The sequence below is a fragment of the Anabas testudineus genome, chromosome 7 (genome assembly GCF_900324465.2).
Source record: "Anabas testudineus chromosome 7, fAnaTes1.2, whole genome shotgun sequence".
Taxonomy (NCBI): domain Eukaryota; kingdom Metazoa; phylum Chordata; class Actinopteri; order Anabantiformes; family Anabantidae; genus Anabas; species Anabas testudineus.
Window position 1 is genome coordinate 11,606,738 of NC_046616.1, and position 18,353 is coordinate 11,625,090.

The following is an 18,353-nucleotide window of genomic DNA, read 5'->3' on the forward strand; positions in this document are numbered from 1 at the left end:
ATACTTGAATATTTGAATTACTTGCAACTTTCTACCTTCTGGAAGGTACCTGAGTCCAGATGCACGTCTGTATCTTTTTACTTTCACACTAAAATGTAGAACATAATAGAAAACAGTAATACTGTGTGTGTGAAGTGTAGGAAGCTCAGTGTTAGCATTACTGTACATACACTTTGTTACACAGACAGATAGTAAAATTTTGTATATGTCGTACATAACTTATTAATATTTCACCAAAATATACTTCAGAAATCTTCATCCTAATCCTGTCAAGCCCAGATTTAATCACATGACTTATGTAAAAGTGAGAACACGACCCCGTAGGTAGGAAGCATTGTCAACAAAACTAGATCTTTATTAAGCACAAATTCCATATTACAGACAGTATTCCACAAGTCTTTATATCCAGCTCTTTGCACAGCATTTTTACAAATCATTATAGTCATTTGGGATTTTCTTTCATAACACGCAAGCATATAAACATGTTTTTATGATTCAGCCTTAGAAGAAGAAAAATTGATTGAGCCAGTCTGTTTGGGCTGTGGCCCACCAGAACATCAGAGGTCCCACCATTACCACCAGACCCATCTTCAGTATCTGCTTTAGGATGCCGAGACACTAGAAAAGAACAGGAAAGGTGTGAAATTGATCAAACAATTGAAGAAAAACGAACACACTGAATGATCAGCGGGGAACACAGAGCACACACCTTGTGTTTTCTGGCACCGATTTGTGTGTTGCTGAGATCGTTTTCCTGCACACTCTCTGGTAGCTCAGTGTCTGGAGGATCATACGCAGGTGTCATCTGCAGGGTGTCATCAGGCTCGCTTGGTTCCTGGGTCGAGCAAAGCTGTGAAAAAGGTAACGCAAACAATGTGTTCCTGTGTTTCTGTGTGCACTCAGATGTGTCCAGATGCAAATGATCATGTTCTTACCTCAGATCTTTCTGCAGAGCGCAGGTCCCCCTCCTCCTCTGTAGAGCTGCTGAGTGAATCTCTGTCACTGCTTTTTAAAAAAGGAAGTAGACACATTGTTTGGTTGGACCTGGTCTGAACAGCTCAGATTTAATTGTTGTTCAAAAACAAATGTTATAAATTTCATGCATAAAAGTCTCTGTTCTGGGTTTGGGGAGTGTTACTGCATGTGTAAAAATGTTGTGGCTTCAATTTTTCAGACTCTGAAAAAGTGATTTAACTTGGTGGTTGTGGTTTAGTACTTTGAATGTAAAATTATGGTGATGCAACTCAGGTTCTGCTGATTGTAGAATGGCATTGTGGGTAATGTAGGCACCAGGTTTTGACAAGGAAGGAGGATGTGTGGAATAAAAATGCTAAGTACTGTTTTCTAACAGTAGAAATTCCAGTTACCTGTCAGTTTCATAGTGAATGACTTGAGAAAGTGGATCTGCACAAAACTGAACTTTTATCTGCCTCTCTGAAAAATGCATAAATAGAAACCGATTCATTGAGGAAAACATACACAACAGTGAAAATGTTAATACCATTACTCTGATTCTAACGTAATGAGATAGTTCTCACTCACCCTCTCTCCCGTTCTCCTCATTGTTGTCATCATAAAAGTCATAGAAAGCTTTGATTCTCTCCTGCTCTTGCTCCCAGTTCCTCTCCTCTTCGTACTCGTCATCTCCCAGCTGTCCCAGCTCACTCACCTCTGACGCCTCCAGTTCGGTGTTGAAGAAGAAGCTGTCATCCAGGGACCCCTGGTAAGACATGCTTGTGGTTTTCTGTACCAGTGAGTAGCTGTTGGTGTCTTCTGCAGGACGCAGACTCCCTGTGTCTGTGTCTTCTGTGGTTAACAGGTCTTCACACAGAAGGGTGTGACTTTTTAACAAGTCAAAATCCCAGTCTATGTTGAAATCTGCTACATTTACTTGGTTGCTTGAGAAGTGGGCTTCGTCGGAGATACCTGATCTGGAAAATGCTGCGTCACTTTTACTGTAAAGCTGAGTGTCCTCCACTTTATTGTAGTTTTCTAGGTCTTGAAGACACATATTATCAGAGAGTTCATCATCCCTCCTCTCTTGGGTTTCATCATCACTTGAGCTGTGGGAGTCACTCTCAGCTGCCTGACCTTCATCGTCACACCCGTACTCGATAATCTCTACTTTTGTTTTGCTATGTTCTTCAGAAGCCACATCCAGGTTGAACAATCTATCAGCGTCGATCTCTAAATCTCTGCTGTACAGACAGCTGTCTCCTTCCTCATCTGTGGCTTCCTCTTCTCCCATCCATTCCTTGTCTGTCACGGCTCTTTCCAGGCAAGGCAGGGTGCTCGACTTGTAGTCACTGTCTGGATTTTGTCCTCCACCTTCTACATATTCACAAGAGGAAAAGTCTGACGGATAATCTGCAAAGCTCTCACCTGCCTCTTGATGCTCGTCTCCTGAGAAATCCTTCATTTTCTCTGCGTATTGCTCAGGATCAGCTTCGGCAATGAGGTCCTGCAGATTTTTCTCTGACATTTCCAGAAACTCCACATTGGCTCCAGATTTGCACGGACTTCCAACCTCCGGCTCAGAGCACCGAGCGAGGGCATTTTCTTCTTGTTCGATTTTCATATGCTCACGCTCTGAATCAGACGAGTCCTCCTGTGCCTCTTCTTCCCCTTCTTGCTCGTCCTCTTCAGTCCCATCACCTTTTATTATCATCTCGTCCGAGTGTTCAGGGACTCTCCCAAAATAGGACGCCTCCTCATCACTCTCAATCTCACCTTGCTCCTCATTTCCAGCTTGAGGGCTTTCAGTACCCTCCAGGGCCAGAGGTTGTCCCTCAGCAAAGATCTTGTCCTCTTTATTATCGTAGCAGACATCATCGCTGCAGTGAACAGACATCAACAAATCCTCTGGTTTCTCTCCTGCTCCCAAGTCCTCTTCATCTTCTCCAGAGTCAGAACTCTCCTCTTCAGACTCGCTGCCCGAGCTTGTAAAATCCTCCTGTGAAGTTTTGTCCATGCTCATGACACTGATCCCTGCATCTTCGAAATCCTCCTCATCGTTTTTATCATCAGTCTGCTCTTCATCAGCAGTTTCAGCCATGTATTTGTCTTTGTACAAAACTGTACGAGCTGCTTCCTGGTGCAGAGTCTCGTCTTCCTTTGTTTGTAGGTCTTCTTCAGAGTTGTCTGTCTTGTCCTCCTCAGTATTCAAATTCTCAAAGTCCAAATCCTCATCTTCCAAAGCTGGAACTGACAGATCTGTAACAACATCATAATTTAAAATTGCCCTTTTGTTAAAGAGACTTTTAATAAATACAACACCAAAACATGGGTCTTACCTGAAAAAGCACCACTAAACAGGTCGTCAAGACTTTGTTCCATCTTTGCAAATAGACAAATCAGCAAGTTATATTTTATCAAGACAAAAACGAATTCATTGCCACAGATAATCTCCTCGCTTAGAGAGGAAGAGAGCGCAAATAACTCTCATCTGTTGTTGCTGCAAGTGGCTTCCTGTCAAACAGATGGTGTAGAAATTACACATTGAAACTAAAAAATCTGTTTAAACGTGTAACAAGCAACGTCCACAGCACGAAAGTCTACCACAAAACATCAGGAATTATAAAGATTGAAAAGTTTCTCTCTAAAAAGTGAAACGACAGAAGTAAAGTTTTGTGTTTGTGTCTGCTGCAGGAACTTACCTTCGTAAGCTCACGAAATTATGTCAGCTTTGATGTGGTTTTGGTTTCAGATGCACAACATAGACTCCAGCAGACGAGTGCGCAGTTCCTTTATTCTGAAACAACTTACGTTTATTGGTGTATCATATGACTCAAATGAGCAAGGTGTCACTTTGATTGTGAATTAGAGTAAAAAAAGAACAATGCTTATCAGTAAATACTCTGTTGGGATTTTTGATTTATTTTTTTCAGCTAGTATCAAGTTAAACTACAAATATCATCAATAAAGTCCAAGCTTGTCGATTTTCCTGAGGGGTCTACAGCTCATTGCGGAGAAGGTAGCGGTGGTTGGGCTTCAGGTCAACCTCTACAGGAAAATGATCACTCACCTCGAGAGCCTAAGGAGCCATCAGAAGAACAGAATTAATGTCATGTTAAGTGTAAAACTGATATAATATAATAATTTTAACAAGTTTACCTCCTCCTCGGTGAGATGGAAATTCTCTTTAAAGTTGAATGGTCGAGCTGAACCTGGTACTACACTGGAAATGATCTCACGTCCATGAACAATGATCCTGTTTCAAAATGTAAACATCATATTGTTTACATCATATCATAACCTTGAGCGGCATCTGCAGAAATAAAGAACTTAGTAGTATTTAGTGTCGCTTATGCAGTCGCTGACCTGTCGTAGGCACAGTGCGTCTTCTCCCGGACAGTCGTGTCCTGCTCATCACCAATCAGCCAGTGGAATTTGGGGTCAGTCCTCAAACGCACAGCTCTCCAACCCTTGATGGTGACGTAGCTGCAGCCAGCATTGAGGTCCCCTAAGATCATCACATTCTACGCGAATGAAGAAGACAAAAAGGGGAAGTTCAACAGATTGAAATTCATCACAAATTTCATCATAGGTTTGCGAGAGAAACAGTCGATCTGAAAATAACGGATAAAAATCAGCAAAAATGAGTTTGGTGCAGTGGTTAGTACTGTCCCCTCACAGCGTCAAGGACCCGGCTGTGAGTGTGAAGGTTTGTCTGTATCTGTATGTCGTCCCCTTGACAGACTGGCGACCTGTCCAGGGTGCACCCTGCCTGTCGCCCTGTGTCACCTGGAATTGACTCCCGCACCCCTTAACAGGAAAAGCAGATATGATGGTGTTTGTGATAAAGTTTGACCTACGTCAGTCTTCCACTTCTTGTAAATGCCTTTGAAGACGGTGTACAGTTCATCAATCTCCTTCATGGCAGTTTTTGGACAGGTGTGCTGCCCAACCAGGACAAAATCCTTCACCACTGGGACAAAACAGACACAATACAAAGGCTGTAATGAAGGTGTTAACTGTAAAGTCAATGAATTCTCATCTACTCGACTTATGATGAGCCACGACAACTGGACTCCTTCCTTGTTAGTTTTACTAACTAATTTAGCGTTTTTCATTTCAGCTTACGTGTTGTAGGGGAGTGAAAGTGGACGATGAAAGGCTCTCTGGAGAAAACGTCTGTTTCATTGGTGCCCTCTCCTTCTAGTTTGTGATACTGATAATGATCTTTGACCTTCAGCATGTTGTTTCTGGAGACCATAAAATACAAGCACTAAAGCACACTGAGGACGTCACCTTGAACCGACCATTAACGGGACCATGTCTGATAAACAGCACACCCTACCTGTAAATGTAGACATACTGTTCCTTGTAGGTTTTCCTCCCGAGTCTTTCACTTTTCACATAGGAATATGAGTTGGATTTGTCAAATCTGTTCACAACATGAAGAAGATACGTTTAAAGTTGGTGCTGATGTGGTAGATGAATCACCAGATGTTTCCATGATGTGCAGATGCTGAAACTTGTACCTGTTGAGAGCCTTCACCAATGCTTGTACTGCTTCTCCTTTAGAGTCTCTGACCTCTTGAATCAGACACAAGTCACAGCGAGAAAGGACCTTAAAGCAAACAAACAACAACAACAACAAAGATTAATCAGTGCTTTTTATGTTGCACATTCATCAGAGTTCACAAACAGCACAGTACCTTCAACAGAATCCCCATGACCTTCTTGTTGTTCGCCTTCGATTCACCAAAACTCTGGACATTAAAAGCGCAGATCTTCAGGGAAGATGTGATGTTCAACACACACAACCCGGCAGCGAACAGCAGAACTGCAGTCCTCATCTCACAAAGGATTATAGCTCTGTAAGCGAAGCAGAGTTTGGCAAGATCCCCTTTGTTGTTAATGTTGTGAAATGTGTTACAAAAACCTGCAGCCACAGTAACTACCACACTAGAGCCCCCTACCTTCACTGCCAGCTTCACCCGCTTCATCAGGAGACTGAGCTCCGTCCAGCAAAGATCCATCAATTCAGTGACCTGAGGTTTATTTGGGGAACATACAGGTGAACGTGGGTGAAAGCCAGGAGCTGCAGATCTGTGTGGTGGATGTGCTGTGTCAGTGCCTGATGAGAATGGAGCTTTATCTGGAACAGTGAAAACCACTGAATACAATGAACAAAGGCTCTATCCCACTCAGAAAGTTCAGCTTTGACTGTGTTTTGTCTCTAAGTTTGAGCGTAATCAGAGAATAGACGGTGACGTCTGTCGGCTTCATGAACATTTGTGTAGAGTTCAGCACAGATACGAGCAGCTGGTAGTTACCACACAGTGCCGTCACATCACTGACGCATCACTGGACTCTGGTGCAGTGGCTGTGATGTTGTTACCTCACCATGTGTTAGTTACAGAAAAAATAATGGTATTAATACCTCAGACTACTAACCTGTTTTATTTATTTCTCTTATTTTTGCACTGAAATATTTTTTCAGTCATGAGTGGTATGATCTAGTGCAGGAGTGGCTGTAATATTAATAATAACACAAATACAAAAGTAATACGATTATACAACAATAAAATATATATTATAAATCAAAAGCAGTTTTCCTTCTAAAGCTGCTCTACTCATTAATGCGTTTCCATGTGTACATTAACAGCTAAAATGTCTTTTTGACTAGGATATCTTAACCACGGGAGAATAAAGTTACAAATAATACATTAATGACATTCAGAAACCAACATTGTGTTTTTTATGAGCAATATGATGTAACCAACTACTTAATTGCGCTCATTTTTATATATAATTTCAACTAAAGGCAGTCTCACAAAGATTTAACAGTTTATAAGGAAACGTGACACCAACATTAGTTAGAAACAGTACATTTTTTATTTATTTATTTTCCATATAAACACTAAACAGCTGTTTATTTGTGTGCTTAGTCTCTCTATTGATGCCTTTCATGCTAAATCTAAATCAACTCCCCTCCTACTCAGGTACTGATGTCATTCCTTCACCACAAGAGCTGAAAGCATTACTCTGATTTCTTATCTTGTATGTTTGATTTGGCTTTTTTTTTTTTTTTTGGTGCTGTTGACAAAACAAGCTGTTACAGTAAAACTGGTCCATTCTCCTAACTATACTGTTAATATTATCAACTCACAGCTCATTAAAAGGCCATTAATATCAATCAAGTTATGAGCTAACAGTGCTCTAATGTGTTTTCCCTGTTACAAACGTGGTGTTTTTTCACACTGTATATGTCAGCTTGTATTTGAACTATCTGCACACATGTACAGTCAGTGCTGTACCGATGTACTATTATATCACATCACATACAGTTACAAATGTAAAACCATATAAAATACAAACATATTCATTAACTATTTCCTACAAAGGTCTTATTTTAAAACAAAAGCATAAACAGCAAAAATAATAATAATATTCTTCAGCAGTTAGTTTTCATATTGGTCTAAAACAGCCTGAGTGTTGAGGAGAGGCCATTTCCATGAGATAGTCTTCGATACGGGTCTCTATGTCTGAGTACAGGTCTTCAACTTGCTCCCTGAAAGGAGGATGTCGCATCCACAACATGACAACCCCGGCCACAGCGAGGAGTATGAGGAAGAAGACACACACCTTCAACCAGGAGCCGCACAGCCTCTAAACACAGAAGGAAAAAATGTTGTATTACAGTATATAAAAGCTTATTGTTCACTACAGCAATCACTGATTTAACAAGAGTATAAAAGACATATTGGCACAGAAAGTGCCTCATGTTTGTTGGCTGACATGAGTACAAACAAGACTATTTGACTATAGCAAGGATGTTAGGTCACAATTCCCCAAACACAGTCACACCGCTCACCGTTCTTCTCCGCCGGTGGCTGAGTTGCCGGAGTTCATCCCTGCACTGCGTCAGACGGGCCTGGCTGGACTGACACTCCTGCTCCATGGCATGCAGCTCTGTCTGCAGCTCCTCACACTGAGCACACACACACATACACACACGCGAAACATATGAAGACTGTATTTAGCAATTTGCAACAGAAATTCAATTTGTAAATGTTTCCAGAAATGAGGACATCTGCATCTTGATGAAACATTTTTTAAGGCATATTTCATTTTCATTTGAAATACACTAGCAATGCATTTGTAATACATTTTGAAAAGAACTATGAAGTTAAACAGGAAAAAATGTACGATTTTGTTAATGACGGAAAGTCTGAATTTAACTTTTCAACAATAACACATGATTCAAATTCATATTGAACCATATTTCTAAACATAAAAATGTTCTTTAGAAACATTATGCATCTACCTCTGCTTAACAAATTGTAGTCGGGGATTAACAGTTACTTTGAAACACTGAATTGCAATTATGGCTTTTGTGGCAGTGTTACGCCCCCTCCTTGGGAGGTCAACATATGAGTGAAGGCCTGTTCCCTCCTTGGCCCCTAAACCAAAGTCTTAATGCCAAATTTGCAACCAATTGAACTGTTGGGACTGTCAGGACTGTTGGGAAGCAGCAGTTTAAAAAGTGAATCTGTTCAGATAAATAAAATATAAATAAAATATGTGAAGTGAACTGTGTCATTCATGATATCCCCCGTTTACCTCTTTCTCCTTGAGGCAGAGTTTCTCCTGAGTAAGACGGAGCTGCTCCTCCACCTGAGGGTCTCTCCTCACTGTCAGTTGTGGCTCTACTTCCTGTGACGTCAAACACTCCTGTATCACGAAGTCCTGGCTCTCGTTGGTGCCATCTAGGAAACAGAAAGCACATCCATGTTGTCTTTGCACAATTTTAAAGATAAACCTGTGTTTAGAAAGAATAAAGAACAGAATCAAGAATAAAAGCCACACAGTAGCTCTGAGGTCCGAGTCTCACCTCTAAGGTTCTGGATTTCTTCTCTTAAAATCTGGTTGTCCTCCTCCAGCAGGCAAATGTTGTACTGCAGCTCCTGTTTGTCTTGCCTTAGTGACAGAACCTCCTCCCCCAGCTCAGTCTCTCTGGCCCTGGACAGCTGCACAAAACACACACACACACGTTTTTCAGTGCCATCAACAGAAGTGAAAACTGATCATGCACATTACCACAGTATCCTACCTCCACTTGGCTGTGTAGCTGTTGCAGCTGTTCATTGCTGAGTTGCTGCTTCTCCCTGAGTTGTTCAGAGTTGAGTTTCAGCTCCTCATACAGGCTCTGCCACCTCAGAGTTTCTGCCTTTGATGTGATTAGTGCTGCCTAGTGCCAAAGATATAAAGTTTCTCAAGGATTCAGGTGCAACACTGACGCAGCTTTAAACCTGACTTTTTGATATGTAAACAGAACATCAGAAAAAATGAATCTATGACAATGACGCTATGTCTTTCTCCTCATTCAAATAGAACAATGTGAGTTAAATGTTTGACCTGCAGTGTCTCAGCCATACTGAGAGCCTCCGTTTTCTCTTGTGTGGCCCTCTGCAGGGAAACCAGAGCCTTCTCTTCATATATAAGTTTCTGTTTCTCCATCTGCATTATCAGTTTTTTCACTCCATCTTTTGGAAACTTCTGTAAAGACACAACACTGCTGAGTTAAACCAATAATTGCTTACAGGTTGAGTTGCAAAACCACAGAAAAGTACATTTGATAGACTCTGCATAAAAGAGTGAAAGTATGTAGAGCAGAGCTTGATGTTTTCTGAAGGTGGTTGAATTGTTGCAAAAAGATAAAATTAAAACACATCTCTCAGTGGTTGTTTCTTTACCACCAGCTGCCGTTCCTACCTGTAGACAGACTTGCAGCTGTGCCTCCAGAGCCTTGATCTTGTTTCTCAGCAGGTCTTCACTGCAGCGAGCCTGTGTGGGTTAGAAAGGAAATGACTGACTGTCACGCTGTAACTAGCAGATGGAAAATTAATGGTTTATACACCAAAATCTGTGACAACAGGGTCTTTCACATTCTGCACACTGATGCACAAAGGGAACTTACAGCATCAGTGAGCATCAAGAAAGATCACAATGTCTGCATGTGCTACAACATTACACTGTTCACTACAGTGTGGAAAATAACATGTCATTAGACTAATGACAACAACAACATACCTGAGTGAGAAACAATTTTCACAGATGAAAAGCATAAATATATAAAGTAAATGAATTTCTAGATCTGCAGCTGTTCAAACAAACAGGTAAAGGCAATACCAACGTTTTCTTTCATTCATTACAGTAGCCAAAAGAGAACTAATGAGGATGGATAGCATCTATACTAGCGTCTGCCTGTCACACCCTTCCTGTATAAGAATGACAGCTTGCACTCCTCTGATGCAGTATAGACTAGAGCGGAAGCAGGAAGCTCCAAACCACAAGCTGCACAGTCCTTCCTGAGGTAACAGCAGCCATTCACAGAACGTGTGAAACACAAATGTTCAGTTTAACATCAACCAGGGAACCAAACAATGATACAACAACACGGCTGTATTCGACTTGGATGTGCACACAGGCGGAGAGTCTTACTGTCCATATTTTGTTGGAGGAGTTCATGAGGTTTGATGTGCTCTCCTGAAGGGCTGCCAGCTTCTTCTTCATGGCCTCCTCTCTCCACAGGGCTTCCTGACAAACAGCAGCACAGAGCACAGAATAAAGCTTTAGACAGTCAGCAACTTTCGTCAAGGTGTTTAAACATCATATTCAGAATCAGCAATGCTACTAAATTTTGAGTGTTGAGTAAAAAAGTTCTCCTAGTAGTAGTACTTATTACTAGTATTATTGGTATTACTTATGTGACTGTAATGAACTGTAGCCTGCATGTCAATCTGGTCAACGTTAGCCACCATAAGCTACTGGTCATATCATATATTGTAAGTCTGTATGTGTACAACCCTGGGTGTGTTTGACACTAGATGTATTTAATTTACTATCACTTATCACTCAGTATGTGTTATTTTACCTGTCAAACATATCATCTCACTTTAATTTAAAAACACAGCTCAGACTGGGCTTGGAAAAGAAATGGCTGGTTTACCTGCAAGTAGTCCGCTAGCCGCTGGACATCCTATGAGTTGAGAGATGAGAGACAATAATAACAGTTAAATAAATTCATTTTTAATATCCGATTTTCATGTTTAATTTGCAACAACAGCTTGAAACTCACAGATTCCTTCACAGTGACAAGGCCAAACCTGCATGTGAGAAAAAAAATCTCATTATAGAGAAATAAAAAACTGATCACAGCTATTAAAATTGGGACTAAATGATTTAATTAGGTTGCTCGGAGAGGTTAACAGTACATCACACTCACTCTGTTTGCACACCAGCCTCTCGCAGTGTCTTTTTTTGAAGAATATTTTCCGTGTGGACGGACACTTTCTGGTAAATCCTTTCTGGCTGGAGGAATGTTTTGATACCTGCTCTTTGAGCTTTGGGAGACAGCAATTTTTAGTGTCAAAGACAAAAATGACTAAAATGTTACATTAATGACAAGATTTTTACCATTTATGCTATTCTCTCTTCTATCTGTGCTTATTGTTCTGTGCTGGTTTGAGTCCTTTGTCCCTGATGTGGAGGTAGATGCTTGCTTCTTTGTATGGCCTTTCTCTTGCTTCATCAGTGTTACCTGTTCTGACCACAGTGAAGCCTGAGGAAATGAGAGAGGATGCAGGTGTAACTCTGTGGAACGGGACTGATAAACTACGTCTCTGGTCATGTAACAATCAAAATTATATTGAAGGATCTGGTATTTACCCATTTGCTGGTGCTGGGAGCATCTGATTTGCTACTGTTTGGTGTTAAAATCATCACCCGATGTCCATTGGCGGTAAGAGTACTTTGCACATTTGTATGCAGTGTTTCTGATTTGCTGGGTAAATTGCGATGTTTCGTTGAAAATGTCTTTGCTGAAGCTTTTGACTTTGTAGACTGGTTTACAGAGTTTGAACCACATAGCTCTGGGCTCACCGACCTCCTCCTCAGAAACTCCAGATGCCTCTTTTCTTTCAGTTCATTCTTTATCTGTTTTGTGTTAAGCTCTCTTGTTGGGCTGCGACACGAAGTCACATTGTTACGTCCTCGCAGGTGTTCATGTTTCTCTGCTCTGATCTCCACTATTCGGTCAAACTCTCTCAGTGGAGAGAGCTGGATTCCACCAACAGCCAGGACGTCCATGGCAGCACCTATGGCTGTTACAGTGCCTCAAGCCTGCAATGACAATATATATTTAGAAAGTGATTATAAGTATTTATAATGGTTAAATTTACCATATGTAAACAAATACATTTATATACTGATTAATATAAAATGTTACAAGAGGCTGGAATATCTGGATTTTAAATATTGCAGGTGCTGGATGATGGCTCAAACATTACATCTGAACAAACTATGCAATATTTGAAGCCTATAAGTTTCAGACTTCAGTTGGTAAACCGGCTGATTTAAATTCAAAGCAAACACGGCAAGAGGCTGAAATATGCCCTCATAGGTGGGTGGTGTACATTTGCATTTCTCAAACACTGTCCTTACATTTTAGCCTTGAGAGTCTTTACCTAAAAAGAAAGTTAGTGATCTGTATCACCAGGCTGTGGTCCAAATTTATGTGAGCTGTATGCATAAAATAAAGTAATAAGCAAAGACTTAAGAGTTTTTTTTTACATTTAGGGTGCTTGTGTAGCCTGGCAATTTCCAGGCAGGTTGTAGTAGCTGCAGTCGTAGCTCTAGAAATACTAGAATAGTAGTAGTAATAGTAGTACTAATAGCAGTAGTAATAGTATGGGTTATGGTAGATGTTTCAGTTGTTACATTGCTCTTGCATTTAATTAAAAAAAGAGCCTTTAAGTATCAGAGCACCATATCAAAGACAGGCATGGGCCTCAGAACTGTTGGTTGAGGGCATGGAGGGAAAATGTACAAGACAATGCAAAGATAAAATGCTGCTTAATAGGTATAAACTCATCAAGAAGCTTACCCTCTACGCCATCTCATTCAGTGGAGCAGACTCTTTAGGAGGTGGTTGAGGAGTCATCCATTTTCTCACTCTTCTGAAATAGTGTCCGGGGTTTTGTCTGCTTCACATGTAGCTGTTTCTGTTGAGCATAATTTTACAGGAAGTAAAGAGAACCACAGCGTCATATGTTCCTCTATCTCACCAGCCACTCGCATCAAACTGATGCCATACACGGGTGGGCCCCAAGATTACAGACAGACCCTGCCGTTTCCCCCTGCATGCAGTCTGGGATAAAACACACCATTTGGAAGACGGAGATGAGGAAGTCACTTGGAAACTGATATTTTTTATTAAGACTAGTGTCAATTCCCAATGAAATGTGTTAAAGTCTTAGCTGTGATGGGGGTATAATAACCTAAATGAAAGTAATAATTACAGAAAGTTGAGCAAAAAGGTGAAAGGCTGACTTTGTACCGTTATATAAGATGTAGAACCATAATGTATTTTTGCAGATTACAAATACACAGACACAGATGTGAAAAACCCTTACATATATTCACTATGTGATGTGTGACTTACTTACTATATGAATTAGCAAAATAAAAACACATTATCAACAAAGAAAACATGTTCTTGATTATTCTTTAACTTTTCAGGGATAAGGAGCTACTTTTTTCTCCACTTATTCAAGATTGATCTATTAATGGGATTGAAAAATCTCAATTACTGATCCACTTGAGCATCAAAATATATTTTCATGGATCCTATAAAACAGTATAAACTGTTATAAACTGTTGAGGGCTAACACTAGCTTAGCTATCTCACCAGGCTTAACAGCTACTTCAACCAGCTCCCCACAGACACAGCAGCTTGATTTTGTACGTTTGAAAATCTGATTTATAATCGGATTCTGGTCGTAACATGATGATTTTACAGAGCATCATCTGTTTCCTCATTTGCTAGTGAAGTGTATGAAACGTTATGTGTTATTTGCTTTAAGCTAACCGACTTAGCGTACATTTGACTCTATTTGATGTCAAGTTGGAGAATCATCGTGCACTTTAAACATGAAGACAGTGGATCTTAGCTTCCTGCATAAACTCCTAACCTCTGTTATTCCCTCTATTAAAGGCTCAATTACCTCCATTAATCCAAATTCAACTTCAGGACAGTGAGAAATTCTGTTTGTGTACAGCGCCATCTAGCTGCCGTCTGCTGCAACAACCCTAGAAACGACGCGTTATCTTATCGCGATGTTTCAGGCTGAAGTCTCGTGAGTCCGCCATACTTGGGGTTCTTCGCAGAAGGGCACGGAGAGGCAACAAGGGTGCCCGGTGTAGCGAGAACTTGGCACTTCATCCTTCAAACATGCTGTCCAGGCTCGTTTTTGTTTCAGGTATGCAATAATCCAGTTTTAGGGTGACTTTTCATGTCTCTTACGCGCTATCTTGATTAAACTGTCAAGCGGGAGAAATAGAAGTTGGAAGTGAATGTGAAGCTGAAGGGTAAAGTGAAGGCCGCACATTGAATGAGGCATGCTAATGCTAAGTTAGCTAGTCTACAAAGTGAAGAATGTCTACAGAATTAATAGCTAGTTTATTGCATGTAACGTATTGAGACTGCTTTTGAATGCGGAGCACCTCCTATATTTACGACAGATAGCTAGCTAAGTTAATGAATGCTAGCTAACGATAGCAAACACAAGCTATATTTGCTAACGGCAGCTCTCACGCCTGTAAATGTCACCTTTTTGACAGCTAGCATCGTTAGTTAAACTATTTAATTAAGGAGAAACAATCCCAGATTTAAGTCCAGCAAAACTATTTGATTGCTTTCTCTAGTTTTTTATTAGGAGTCCACAACCAGGCATTTGGTAAATATATTGTGCTGTACTGATATAGTACCGTTACTGTTGACTTTTGTCATCGTGTAGTAAACTTAAACGTATTCACTTGTTAATTTATTAATTGCATTTACCAGAAACTTTAAAAATTTGAATTCATTTTGTCCAATATTTATTCATTCTATTTTCTTTTCTACTGTTTGCAGCCAGTGCCCTGAAAGGCAGTGGCCCCCTTGGAGCTGGGTATGTATCTTTACAAGTTACTGTTGTTATTAATATTATTACACTTATGTACTTTTGTTATATTATTTATTTGATGTATAGTACCACTACTATAAGGGCTTTTTCTCTGCAAGCTGTAGTCAACAGTGCTGTTCCCTTCAGTCTTGTCCAGGCATCTCGCTCCCTGCACACATCATCCCAGAGTCTGGCCCCAGTGCCACCTTTGCCAGAGACGGGAGGCAAAGTCCGCCATGGCATCATTCCCGAGGAGCTTTTCCAGCTCCTGTACCCCAAAACTGGAGTCACAGGTCTGTAGTCTGTAACCAGAAGCAAGACACAATTTATTAATCTAATTAATAAAACAGTAAGAAAGTAATTTAAGTGGAAAACCTATATCTCCTCACCAAAATAAAATAAAAGCTGCCATTTAACCATTATCCAAAAATATTTTCTTATTCTTAAAAACATACACAGAAATGATTATTCTTATTTTTAACAATCTAATGTAATTCCTGTGATGAAAATCTCAATAAATTATTTGCATATCACGTTGGACTCATGATAACAGTTTTCATAAATAAAACTAGATACATTTTTAATGTTGCTGCTTGGCATTTTGGTCAACTCTCTTCACAGCCACAAAGTAGAAAACCGTATTATGGTAAGAGGCATAAGAGGTTGACTTCAGTTGTCCCAGGACAAAAAACAGTGCTGCCTCAGCAAAAGCAGCCTTACACTTGGCCACCATTGCTATGTTTTCATGGGTTGGTTATAGAGATTATCACATAGTTAAAATAAATAGTTGTTCAGAAACATACAACAATTGGCGTTTGTTTAGACTTCAGTTATAAACACATTCAAATTAAAAGGTACACAGGGAGTTAACAATAGTGTCTTGTGCCTTGATTTTAAAAGATTATATGGTTCATATAAACCTAATGCTGCCTGTCTTGTTATTTTTAACTTGGGGAACAGTCAGGGATTTATGGTGATGGTGTAATATTAAAAGGCTTTGTCTAAATAGAAATAATAATTTGTCAAGAGCCATACATCTGAGATTCTACTGTACATACTAATCCATTAATTAATCCTATAATATAGTTTTAAATGTAAATATGGAAAATAAAATTCTAGTACAGTGTAATCCAATGGAGTACCAAATTGTGTTGTTTTTTTCCATGCATTACCTCTTTTATTTTAATAAACTCCTACATTAATTAATAATTCATTTCATTAAATATTTTTTCCTTGTTTCTACTAGGACCCTACATGCTGGGCACTGGTCTTCTCCTTTACCTGCTTTCTAAGGAAATCTATGTCATCAATCATGAGACCTTCGCTGCTGCCTCCATAGGCGCCGTCATCATCTATGGTGTCAAAAAATTTGGTCCACAAGTTGCAGCTTATGCTGACAAAATTAACGAGGTAGGCTAGCAGCCATATTGACTACTGTTTTTGGCATTCATTAAATTTATCTTTCATTTTGTGCACAAACTTTACAAACCCCTTTATTTTCATGCTGTGTGTGTTTTTTTGTTTCTTAGGAAAAAGTGGCCAAGGCTCAGGAGGTGAAGGACCTCGAGATTTCCAGCCTGACTCAGGCTATTGAGGATGAGAAGAAAGAACAGTGGAGAGTAGAGGGAAGATCAATGCTCTTTGACGCCAAGAGGGTAAACGGCACTGACCCTCCTGTTTTTATTTTATTTATTTATTTATGTGCTGCTTGATGTTTTCAAAACAAGACACTGACCACTAGTATTTTCCCAGAATCCTTCTACTTTAGGCTCTAGGAGTAGAATGGGCATCTTTATGTATCGCTGACATATATTGACCTCTACTGGCAACAAGTAGACATTGCCACAACATTACTGAGCGGCCAAAGATTCCTGCTACACATGTGGGAACAAAATGACATCTTTGAAAAATAAGGGCCCATTATTTATTAGACTCTACACTGATCTGTATACCACACCAGTGAGCTGAAATTACAATTATGATTTTTGTTTAGATATCAGGTTCAAGATGTGATACTGTGTGATATTATATTAGCAACTGTTAGATGATAAAATAAACATTACAAAGATCACAAAGAAGAAAAGAACAAAGAACACAATTCACTTAAATTACATCATTATGTCAAGAGAACCTGAAGCACTTCAGCAAACCAAGTTTACTATAGACACTTTTCTCCTCTTAGAATAATGTGGCCATGCTGCTGGAGATCAACTACAGAGAGAGGCTACACATGGTGACCAATGAGGTGAAAAGGCGTCTGAACTACCAGATTGCCCTGCAGAACCTCACCCGCCAGTTGGAGCAGGAGCACATGGTTAACTGGGTGGAGAAGAACGTCATCAGCAGCATTACTCCTCAGCAGGTCAGTATCTTTGTCAGAAGCCTCCTCCTAAGTGATGTTTCTCAGTGTGGTTTATATATGAAACAGTGCTAACGTGTTGTTGTATTTTTTTAGTATTTGTTCTATTTCTTTTTGAGCCCATTTGTGACTGTAGTAATCCCTAGTTAATGGCCTGTTTCTGCAGTAAAGATGTCTAGGGATACTTTGGACTCATCACTCATCGTAAATTCATTTTTTCCACGGCAGCAAATGCATTACATCAGACACTCCTGAATGTTAACCCAGGGAACTTTAAAACACAGAATCAGCCAATAATGGTTCTTTGACCATAAAAAACTTTAATCTTAAGTTGCTTTTTTTTAACAAAAATTCAAGAGCCTGTTGTTCTTAGGTCTTTTCCATACATACATCTCTGAAGCGATGCTTCACTGCTTCATATCTGTGTTTTTGTTGTTTTTTAGGAGAAGGAGAGCATCGCCAAGTGCATCACAGACCTGAAGGCTCTGGCCAAAGCCACTCAGGCCAAAGCTACAGTTTAAAGTTTCAAGTCTTGAGAGAAGGCCGCTCTAATCCCAGACTCACTGTCCCAAGATGAGACGCTTACTTTTCTTTATAGAATAAACTATTTCCTCTTTAAAGATTGTCTCTGTCAATATCATGGGTGTGTACAGTATTTACACGTCAGCTTATGGTGAAATAAATGGTTCTCTTATTCAACTCCACCTGGGATGTTTGTTTTCTTCTTTAGTTGTTGTTTTTTTTTTATCTCTGAATACTTAAAAATGTTAAGGTGACAGATTTTTCACAGATCTTGGTAAACCTTTGATTATTTATTGAGCTACTAGTGTTGGATGTGAATGTACATTTCTGTGGGACAAACACTAACGTCATTATTTTATAGCTGTGGTAGATTGTGCTAGAGCTGGATACGTGCCTGACATTTTCTGGAGCACTTGAGACCTTTGATCGCTCCGGACAAGATATTGTAGAACATTTCTAAACCTTTGGACTCATTATGAGCCACGAATTTTCTTTTTTCCACCATACTTCACATACCT

General features: G+C 39.9%; 4 protein-coding genes across 6 annotated transcripts; 1 reads left to right on the top strand and 3 right to left on the bottom strand.

The window, feature by feature from the left end:
- Positions 1-325: 325 nt before the first annotated feature.
- Positions 326-3,760, bottom strand: LOC113167883 (dentin matrix acidic phosphoprotein 1-like). 3 transcript variants are annotated; one of them, XM_026368796.1, is made up of 7 exons: positions 3,657-3,760; positions 3,294-3,336; positions 1,543-3,213; positions 1,368-1,434; positions 936-1,005; positions 710-850; positions 326-618 (listed from the first exon to the last, which is right to left on the bottom strand). In XM_026368796.1, exons 2-7 carry the CDS (start codon positions 3,334-3,336, stop codon positions 502-504), a joined length of 2,109 nt encoding a protein of 702 aa, XP_026224581.1. In that variant the 5' UTR covers positions 3,657-3,760; the 3' UTR covers positions 326-501. The 3 variants fall into 3 exon arrangements, with proteins under 3 accessions (XP_026224581.1, XP_026224582.1, XP_026224583.1); XM_026368797.1 differs by lacking the exon at positions 3,657-3,760 and having other exon boundaries at positions 936-1,002; positions 3,294-3,650; XM_026368798.1 differs by lacking the exons at positions 326-618; positions 710-850; positions 936-1,005; positions 3,657-3,760 and adding an exon at positions 1,020-1,314 and having other exon boundaries at positions 1,345-1,434; positions 3,294-3,650.
- Positions 3,761-3,892: 132 nt separating this feature from the next.
- Positions 3,893-5,801, bottom strand: dnase1l1l (deoxyribonuclease I-like 1-like). Its single transcript, XM_026368799.1, has 8 exons — positions 5,661-5,801; positions 5,484-5,572; positions 5,300-5,386; positions 5,083-5,204; positions 4,815-4,927; positions 4,321-4,478; positions 4,114-4,210; positions 3,893-4,033 (listed from the first exon to the last, which is right to left on the bottom strand). The coding sequence occupies exons 1-8, from the start codon at positions 5,799-5,801 to the stop codon at positions 3,953-3,955; spliced, it is 888 nt and encodes a 295-aa protein (XP_026224584.1). The 3' UTR covers positions 3,893-3,952.
- A 1,205-nt stretch (positions 5,802-7,006) lies between these two features.
- LOC113167550 (TRAF3-interacting JNK-activating modulator) lies at positions 7,007-14,063 on the bottom strand. The gene is made up of 15 exons (XM_026368273.1): positions 14,016-14,063; positions 12,896-13,013; positions 11,680-12,132; positions 11,428-11,572; positions 11,237-11,354; positions 11,090-11,117; positions 10,961-10,990; positions 10,453-10,548; positions 9,724-9,795; positions 9,367-9,507; positions 9,062-9,199; positions 8,843-8,978; positions 8,572-8,717; positions 7,823-7,939; positions 7,007-7,617 (listed from the first exon to the last, which is right to left on the bottom strand). Exons 3-15 carry the CDS (start codon positions 12,097-12,099, stop codon positions 7,417-7,419), a joined length of 1,788 nt encoding a protein of 595 aa, XP_026224058.1. The 5' UTR covers positions 12,100-12,132; positions 12,896-13,013; positions 14,016-14,063; the 3' UTR covers positions 7,007-7,416.
- A 95-nt stretch (positions 14,064-14,158) lies between these two features.
- Positions 14,159-18,017, top strand: atp5pb (ATP synthase peripheral stalk-membrane subunit b). Its single transcript, XM_026368274.1, has 7 exons — positions 14,159-14,270; positions 14,924-14,960; positions 15,102-15,247; positions 16,201-16,364; positions 16,484-16,609; positions 17,137-17,316; positions 17,757-18,017. Exons 1-7 carry the CDS (start codon positions 14,243-14,245, stop codon positions 17,832-17,834), a joined length of 759 nt encoding a protein of 252 aa, XP_026224059.1. The 5' UTR covers positions 14,159-14,242; the 3' UTR covers positions 17,835-18,017.
- The last annotated feature ends 336 nt before the right edge of the window (positions 18,018-18,353 follow it).